The sequence below is a fragment of the Capsicum annuum genome, chromosome 3 (assembly GCF_002878395.1).
Source record: "Capsicum annuum cultivar UCD-10X-F1 chromosome 3, UCD10Xv1.1, whole genome shotgun sequence".
NCBI lineage: Eukaryota > Viridiplantae > Streptophyta > Magnoliopsida > Solanales > Solanaceae > Capsicum > Capsicum annuum.
Window position 1 is genome coordinate 44728062 of NC_061113.1, and position 9787 is coordinate 44737848.

Sequence of the window (9787 nt, forward strand, 5' to 3'; positions counted from 1 at the left end):
TTGATAAATAGTATAGGAAAATTTACAGAGATAAATGTAATTAGTCTCTCAATTTTCACAAAAAATACGGTACTATTCCACTTTCAAAATATAGTAATAAAATAATCATATAATATATGCAAGCCAACAAACTTATAAAATTAGAAATTTTAAAATTTTCTGTTCCTTCCTACCTTCTCTATTAGATTTTTCAAAGCACAAAATGAAAAACGAGAGTCGGCTGTTATTGATAAGGCTTTAAAGCTTTAAGCTACATTAATTAATTTGGTCTTGCAAAACCGAAATTATTTTGAATGAGTATTGTTCCAAAAGCTTGGAAACATCTTGAGGAGCTATATTTGATGTTTGGATCGATTTAGTGTAGAAGTGATGACGTTTGAAATATATTACTTATCTGTATATTATAATTTATATGTATAGAGCTATTTGGCCAAGTTTTTGGGAAACCAAACATGTTAAAAAAAATAAATCAAGAAGTGTTTACCTTAGGAAGTTCAAATGTTCGGCTGAACTTTTAACAAAAAGATAAGTGCTTTGAGTAGAAACGGAGGTTGAAACGGTTGTTTTTTCTCCAAAACAATATTGAAATATTGGCCAAGCACAAGGTACTGCTCTAATATTGGGAAAAGATGCTTTTCAATTTGACTACCAAACACATAATTGCTGTTCAGCAAAGCACTTTACATAAAACTGCAACACCCTTTACACTCATTTTTTCGTACATGATCCTCAGTCGCACCCAAAAACCACTATAACTACTAGTCATTCCACCATATGTGAGTTTCTATTAACCATAGCAACGAGTTCAATTATTTCAACCCAAAGCTTCTTTGAGCTAGCTAGCAGCTCAAACGCTTTCTAACCCTAACATTGTAGTTTAAATATTCCATCCCACTACTTCCCACATTAGTAGCTCAAACAATTTCCAACTAACAAATAAAGTTTTCGATCAAACAAATCGTTCGAGCAACAGGTGAACATTGAAGCATTTAGGTCTACCTAGCTTTATTAGTGACTTTGAACAATTCCATGATGGCATAATTTGAATGCGAACATCGGGACGTAAGAATTAGGGAGACAGGGACGTAAGAATTAGGGGGAGAAGGGACATTGGGAAGCAAGCTGAGGGTGAATCTAGTAAAGTTTTTGTTTTAAGCCCTCAAAATTTCAAAGTCACAAAAAAAATTAATTGTTAATTTTCTAATTTTATTTTCTTGTTGACAATGTTGAATATAGTAAAAAAAAACACCATTCAATAGAAATATTTTGAAATTCTACGTTAAACTATTCAAATCTTTATAATAATAAATAATATGTTTACAATAACACCCAAGGTAATGTATTGAAAACATATGATTAACCTATTATTAACTTAAATCAATCGGTATAAATACATTACTATGTAAAATATAATATACTAAAATCAACAGTTATGAAAAAAACAAAACAAAAAAAGCAATATTAATTTTTTATTTATTATGTATATATATATTTTTAAATAAGTTTTGTAGACATTCTTGTTAGGAAGACAGAGAGGAATAAGTTTTGTCAAAAAATGAAATCTAAAATCAGGGTACACATATTTCTTTAAGTTGCTAAAAATGATACGTCTTGTTACGTAGAATAATTAGAAAATGCCTTGTAATTAAAACTCCTAAATTATATTATCACATAGTGTAAATTTTTATTAATATTATTATAATCATATAAATTAATTTTGCCTAAAATTCACTAGAGAGTTTGAACCCTCAACATTCCCAGTACTAAAGTCTGTTGTATTAGGTGTTAGGTTTTTCACTTTCCACATAGTTCCCTTTTCTGCAATTTTGTTAATTAATCATACAACTCTACCTCAGCCCACATATACAGTCTAACTCTTATTAACAATACATCTTTCTGCAATTTTGTTAATTAATCATACAACTCTACCTCAGCCCACATATACAGTCTAACTCGTATTAAAAATACACCTTGATCAACGTATACACAGTCTAACTCTTATTAACAATATGTTTCTTTGTATATTTTTTATTATTATTATGACGACAATATCGTTTCTTTGTATATTTTTTTTTATTATTATGACGAAGGCTATTATAGAGAAGACATAGTATAATACGTATAATGTAATAAGTGGGTTTAAAGAAAACTTAGTTACTATGATGAAATATTATTATAGATTATGGATGTTATATGAGATTATGACTTACATACAATATGAACCCATTTTTTGCAAATAAAATGTCTATGAAATTTGTAAAAAGGAGTATTTTGGAGGTTGTCCCCGAAATATGATTTGGACCGACTTAAAAATAGTGTATATAGTACTCCTCTTAATAGTTTCTATTAGGATTTTATTAATTTAATTGGCTCACTTATTATTACGCCCACAAATTAAAGGAAGATTTCTTGTGGCTTTGGTTTTCATGAAGGTCCCAACAAAAAACAATAACGAACTTCACAAGCATAAGCTGCTAGAATAATGTAACAAATTCCAAGTGGCAATGGGCACATCCCCTGTCTTTATATAAGTACATACCTTTTCCTTCTCTGTATTAATATATTATCAAACAAAAAAAAATTGAATGCTCCCTCTAAACTATTAACGAAAAGATTATTCATTTACCTTCAATATTCTTCTTTCAAAAAATTATTTTATTTTAATACAAAACCTCTCCCCAAATGGGTTTAAGAGATATTGGTGCAACACTTCCTCCTGGATTTAGATTCTATCCAAGTGATGAAGAATTAGTTTGTCATTATCTCTTTAAGAAAATTACAAATGAAGAGGTTCTTAAAGGTACTTTAGTGGAAATTGATCTCCATACATGTGAACCATGGCAACTTCCTGGTAAGTTTATTATTCTTATTTTCTCTCTCTCTTACTTCATTTTCTTCTTCCTCTTCTTCTCTTTCAATGAATTACTCGGTGATTTTTATAAAGTTATCAAGCAATTACTTCGATATAGGGCGGAGCTACCTTATTTTCGTCAAAAAGTTATACTGTCTGGCTCGGTTAAAAATTATCTTTTATGTAAATGTATTTATATATTTCTTATCTCCTTGATAATATATATGTGTAATTCGTTCGACCCTTTTCGTTCTTGTAATCTTGTCTTTGTTTCAACTCAGACCTATTTTTTTTCTGTTTATGTGGCATACAGAAATGAAAAAGAATTTTAGATATAGAAATTGAATCATCACTACAAAAAATAGTAGTGTCATGATTAGATGAAAAAGTTGCAAAAAAGTGGCTTTAACGGATGTTTTTGCTTGAATTTTTTATGGTAAAAAGGAAAGAGATATATACTTTTTTTTTGTAAATGGGGAGATAATGCTAAACTATAATATGATCATGATTATAAATTCGAATCTGCGACCTTTTCTTTTTTCTAAATATATCTTTTAGTGTCTTTAGGACTATTTGTTTTCTTTACTGTTGTCTCCACTATTGAATATTATAGAGATTTGAAGAAGATAAATTTGAAAGAAAATGATGGTTGCTTTCTGGAGTAAATTTGCATTATTTCAGGTTTTAGTGGATTTGGTTCACGGAAATTTAGCTTTAAAATAGGAGATTTTTCATAATATATAGTCCTTAATTTTAGGCTTTAAATTTGGTAAAACTAACCCCTCCCAATCTCTCTCTCTCTTGTACATGTTATACTTTCCTTTTTGAGAATACTTATATCAAGATCTCAATATTACAGCCAAGAAAAACTAGCAAAACCATGAAACATTGTTGCAAGCATTAAATCATATTTTTCGGTAAGGAGAGGTGGTTGCACGAGAAAGATCAGAGAAAGTGTAACGTATTATTTTACTTTTTTTAGCATACCCAAATGATTCAGCGCAATAATTATTTCAGATACGAGTTTTAATAATTTGAGCTTCAAAATTTTCAATGAAGGTCAGCTGTTCTTTTTCCGAATAATTGATTTTCGAGCGTCAAAACTTTCAATGGTTATCACATCTTCTTTTTAGATTTGTTTCTCAAATAGCAACCTAGCAAACACATGATTGTATTCAATTTGAAAATGAGTTTCTCAAATCCAAACACAGTCAAATTTTCTTCAAAAGGTTATTATTCTCAGCAGACGAAAATGACGATTAGTTAAGGAATTTTCTGAAACCTTCTTCTTCTTCCACTTTTTTTTTTTTTTTATGGTGTGAAAATGATTTTTGCATTTTCATGGAGTAACAAGTGGTGGTTATGGTGATTTTTGGTGGTGGTCTAGTGACGGTGGAATGATTATATTTCGTAGGAATGTCGTGTGGTTGTTCCATATACATGTGCATCAGTATCATATACATGACATATATAAGACATACAATGTAAATCACGTGTATGTCCAATGGTGGAAAGATTGGTGGTCTAACTAGTCATGCTGGAGTAATTGTATTTCGTATGTATAGAGACATGACATACAATGATATACTGTGTGTTTCACTTGTATGTCCAATTTGTTTCCGTCCATGTTCATAGAGCCCAACTTTCTAGGGAATCAAAGCGAAGTAGAAAGAAAGAAGTTGAATGGTGAGAACATAAACAATCTGAATTGAGCGTTGTTGACAGTGTCACCACCTTTGATGCCATGTTAGTCGGCTTTCTTCATATCTCATTTCTTCCTATCTTTTTCTTTTCAAAGGATTTTGCTCTTCCTCAACTCTTCCTTCTTAAAGAAAACTAGAGACAAAAATCACTAGGTGATTCTTTCCATGTGTACTAGCCTTGGTGGATGGTGTTTTCTATATGTGTTGTTGCTTGGTGAAGGTGACAGGTATCTGGTTGATTTGTCAAATTGTGTGAAAGCTGGCTCGAACACTACAGTTATTAAAAAAAACTATCTAATAACTCTATTTTTTGTGTGGGGAATTTAGTTTCAAAGATGATTGATGTGGTTTTAGAATTCAAAAATTGGAGAATGTTTTTTTTCTTCTTCAGAATAAAGAGAGAAGTTCTCTGTGTGTGAGACATTAATTGGAGGGTCATAGACAATAGAAAGAAAGAGAAGAAAAAAAAAAAATACTATTCTGTAATTATTGGAGGCTGTAAATGTTTTATAAAGAAATTTTTGCTATGTTTTGAAAATGAACCTCTCTTATTAGTTATTGTAATTAGGGTCCTATTTTAATATATCTTGAAGATCATTCCATCGAATACTATAGAGATTAGAAGGAGATACAACAACAGTTCAGTGTAATTCCGGAAGATGGTGGGAATGATGGGAGACAAGTTTGAAAAAATGTGATGGTTGCTTTCTGGAGTAAATAACATCAATTCAGGTTATAGTGGATTCGGTTCACATGGAGGTTATGCGGAAATTGAGCTTTAAAATAGGGCATTTCTCAGCAAGCAAGAAAGTAGATAGACAATAAAAGAAGTGTTTTACAAAACTCTTTGGTTCCATTTAAATATGTGAACTATTTCTTTGTCAATCTGTTAAAAATAGTAACATATTTTTATATTCATAAATAGTTTAGCTTTAAATTTTTATTCTATAAAAATCTCATTGCTTAAAATATTAAACAACACAAGTTCCAAATGTAGGATTTTTTTTAAAGTTTCTTGTTTGATATATTTCTCCTTTTATAAATTGTTTTAAGTCTTTGTCTCAATTTATATGTTATTTTTCGATTCTCGAGATTCATAGCCGTCTAAATTTTGACTAATATTTTGAAATGTATTTTTTATGATATTGACGTACATAGAAATGCAACTTAGTATGGTAGTTATTGTATACCTTTTGAATTTGTTGTTCATGCATATTAAACGGTTCATGATGAATCAATTTTACTTATTGAGAAATTATATATGAAGCTTTTGAAATACAATTGTGACTCATGATAATAATATATTTCTTTCTAGAGAAGTTTGAGGTAAGGAGTTATTGGGGTATATGATGTTGTATGAGATAATTACAAAACTGCATAGCGATACAGACTTTTTTTGAAAATTCAACCTGCATGTATCTCCTCATAATATTTCTTCTGTCTCAATTAATGTGTCTTACTCTTTTCTTTAATCTTCTTAAGAAAAAAAAAACATAGCATCACCTTTTTACATCTAGTAATTACTTTTTAATTTTAATATACTTATTTATCCTTAATAATACTTAATTTCAAGAGCTACGTACAAAGTACTTTTTATATAGAGAGAGAGGTGGAGCCAGCCTTCTTTAGGGATTCATACGATGATTAAAATTATTTTTACGTGGTTATAGTAGGTGTTGAACCCCCTTCGACTTAGTTTTTTTTAATATTAAACTCCCTTACTTGAAATCCTGGCTCCGCCTCTCTTTATATATGATTATAAGATTTTTTATATTGTTAAACTTTATGCTTAGTCAAACTAAGGATGGATATACTCTGTAGGTCAGGTGTGGATTGATGGATAGTCCAAAGGAGGGGGTCTACTTCCAGTTGGCCACCTTACCTCCCATAATATTATTTCATCATATATATCTCATTATTTTTCTCTTGCACGTATAGTTAGTTGATATATTCACATGAAACGACGAACCATCACGTATAAGTAGATGTATGAAATGTTTTGAAATATAATCTTGATGACTCTGGACTTTTATTAATTGAAGAAAATGAAATAATTGTATAGATAGCCTAATAATTAAGCTCTTGCTATTACTCCTAATTTTATTTACTAAGATTGTTATTAGGTGGGACATGACAAAGTTTATATTGGATTGCCCACCCATATCTAAATAATTCGACTTATTGTGAAGAAAAGGTTAAATCCCTTTTTCCAATCTTTCGTATGAACTTTCTCAAAAGGTTTATCTAAAGAGGAAACATGCCTAGAGAATCTATTGTGACTAATACCCAACTTCCTGCGTCACTTTAGCTAATAGTATTGTCTTACAAGCTAGTGATGATGGGGTCAAAGAAATAAAAGTATGTTTTCTTCAACGGCTTAAATTTTTTAAACATGATAGTCACACTTTAACATAGTATTGACACAGCTAAAAGATACTTGAAATCTTTTATAGCGGTATTATTTGAATTTGCTAGCATGAACACACAATCATTATTATCCCTAATTTTGTTTTTACTTCTTGTGTGCACCTTTTCTCTTAACTTGAACCGATCTAATTATTATTTATCAATTTGATTTTCTTTCTACCATCTGTGAGGTAAAGATAAGGTCTGCATACATTCTACCCTTCTTAAACTCTACTTTGTGAGATTATACTGAGTATGATGTTATTGTTGATGATTTCCTCTCTGTGTTCCTGAAATCTTCCATTCTCCATCACATCAAATCAAAGTAATAATATAATTAACTAATACTATATATTTTATGTTGATTGATGTTTTTTAGAGGTGGCAAAGCTCAACTCGAGTGAATGGTACTTCTTCAGCTTTAGAGATCGAAAATACGCTACTGGTTTTCGTACGAATCGCGCTACAACTTCAGGTTATTGGAAAGCAACAGGCAAAGATCGAACAGTGGTTGATCCCAAAACTCGTACTATCGTAGGGATGAGAAAAACTCTAGTTTTCTACATGAATAGAGCTCCCAATGGAATTAAAACTGGCTGGATCATGCATGAATTCCGCCTCGAAAATCCACATATACCCCCTAAGGTAATTCTTCGTTATTCTTCTCATGCACCATACATATCTTTTTGAATTTTGAATTTAATTAAGTTCATCTTCTTATAGTATTAATTTACAACGTTGCTAATATAAATTATTTGGGAGTTTAGCTGATACTCGCTCATAGTGTAAAGAAATTTCATATTATCAATATTAGGTTTTATTTACTCCCTTCTTTTCAATTTATTTGTCTGAATTTAATTTGATATGTAGTTTAAGAAAGTAAAAAAGATTTTTGAATGTTGTGACTTTAAACTAGAATATGTTGAACGTATCAAAATGTTTTTTAATTTTATGATCCTAAAATTGTCATTGGGAAAGTTGGAACTAAAACTTGTTTTTAAAATAAAAAGGATCAACAGAAAGTATCTACTCCATTATATAACTGGTAATCGGCTTTCTTTTTAATATGACAACTTTCGCTTTTTGTAGAGGGTTATTTGTAGTTATTTTTCATAATCTTATAAATATAAGAATTTATAGACTTCTCTCTTTACTTTACTTTTCTTTCATTTACATTCGAAATCATCGATTTCCACAGGCTGATTATATTCGGTTCATTTCTTTTTGACGAATGATCGAAATTAATGCTATTGAAACATCATAAATCTAAATTATTTATATTGATTAAGATTTGGAAAGATTCTGCACGAGTAATTTAATTATGTGACAGCAAAGTTTTTCCATCATTAGTATATAGGGTCACATAAGCACATCAAGATTTTAACAATTTTCACGTGACAAGTGACAAAAGTCTATGCAAAAGAAACTTCATAGAAACCTCCAACCTCAAACGGGGGGAACAATAAAGGATGGGCAAAAGAATGGCTGCTGGCTAGATTTTAGCTACATATGAGTACAATCAAAAGCTGTTTTCTTACATAGCATATAAAACATCTAACGGCATTACTAAATTTGTTTTGTACGTCTATGGTGATTGAACAGGAAGATTGGGTGTTATGTCGAGTATTTCACAAAACTAAAGCGGAGAACAATAGTAACAACAACAATAATAACGTACTCAGCCCACAAAACATGTACGAGGTTGGTGTTAACTCTCCGCACAATATGGACCAGTCCCATGCTTTACCTTACGTTGGCCCCCGCCCTATGGCGGCAACCGCTTTCTCCCAACGCCAAGTTAATAATCAAAGCCAAAAGTTGTTTGATTTATTGGAACCAAACCACAACCCAAGCAGCTATCTTCAGTTAATGTCTCAAGAAATGAAGGCACCTCCATCGAATGATCAAATGGTTGAGGATGACGAATATGGGTTCTTGTTGGACATGAATTTTGAAAATCCAAATATACAAGACGGAGGAGTGCATTCGAGCATTGGAGACATGAAATTTGATGATGAAAACAGCTTGGTTTTTATTTAGCTCGTTATTAATTATTGGTGATTGATTATTATTATTAGTAGGTAACCACAAACACAATTAAAGAAAAAGACAATGGTGTTGAATTTGTGTAGATGCCTTAGTGTTTGCTTGTGGGGTAAGATTCTTGTATGATTGATGGGATGATCTTTTCGTTTCTTTTTTTGGTTTTCTCCATCACTAGATATACATATGTATAGATAGATTGATCAGACAGGAGTGTCTATCGTTGATAATTATTTGTATATTACTTTTGACTTTTGTGTAAATTGGCAATTAGTAGTAATATTCTTCTTATCCATTGACATTTCTGCTCCTAGTCTAGTATGCCCCTTTGCCATTGTAGTCAGCGTAATGTGTTCTTCCAAATTCCATTGGAGAAAACACAATTGAAAAATAAATATTGCAAATTCTCATGTTGACAACTACATAATACATCGTCTCCAGTAATAGGCATATGCCCCATTGAAATTCGACATTAGTCTTGGTTCTTAATCATCTGTGCAGTGCTCTAGCCGTAATATAAAAATTTGTTTGGGCCAGACTGCTAAGTGATAGACCAGATTCCCCCAAGGTACATTCATAACATTCCTTTTGATTTGTTTAAAGATCACAATGATGTAGAACTTTTCAGTTCGATCACACCAAATTGTTGATTAATGAGAATCTATGCTTCCGCATATTCAATATCTTCCTCATCATTCATGATGCTTTTTTGGACATCTCCATGGTAAGTTAATTTTAGTGTTTGCTATAGTATGTGTATATCCAACTGATTCAGAACTTTTCC

The 9787-nt window shown here is 30.9% G+C and overlaps 1 protein-coding gene across 1 annotated transcript; it reads left to right on the forward strand.

Annotated features, from left to right (window-relative positions):
* The first annotated feature begins 2542 nt into the window (after window positions 1–2542).
* Window positions 2543–9302, forward strand: LOC107863830 (NAC domain-containing protein 21/22). The gene is made up of 3 exons (XM_016709991.2): window positions 2543–2851; window positions 7340–7605; window positions 8563–9302. The coding sequence occupies exons 1-3, from the start codon at window positions 2683–2685 to the stop codon at window positions 8998–9000; spliced, it is 873 nt and encodes a 290-aa protein (XP_016565477.2). The 5' UTR covers window positions 2543–2682; the 3' UTR covers window positions 9001–9302.
* Window positions 9303–9787: the final 485 nt, after the last annotated feature.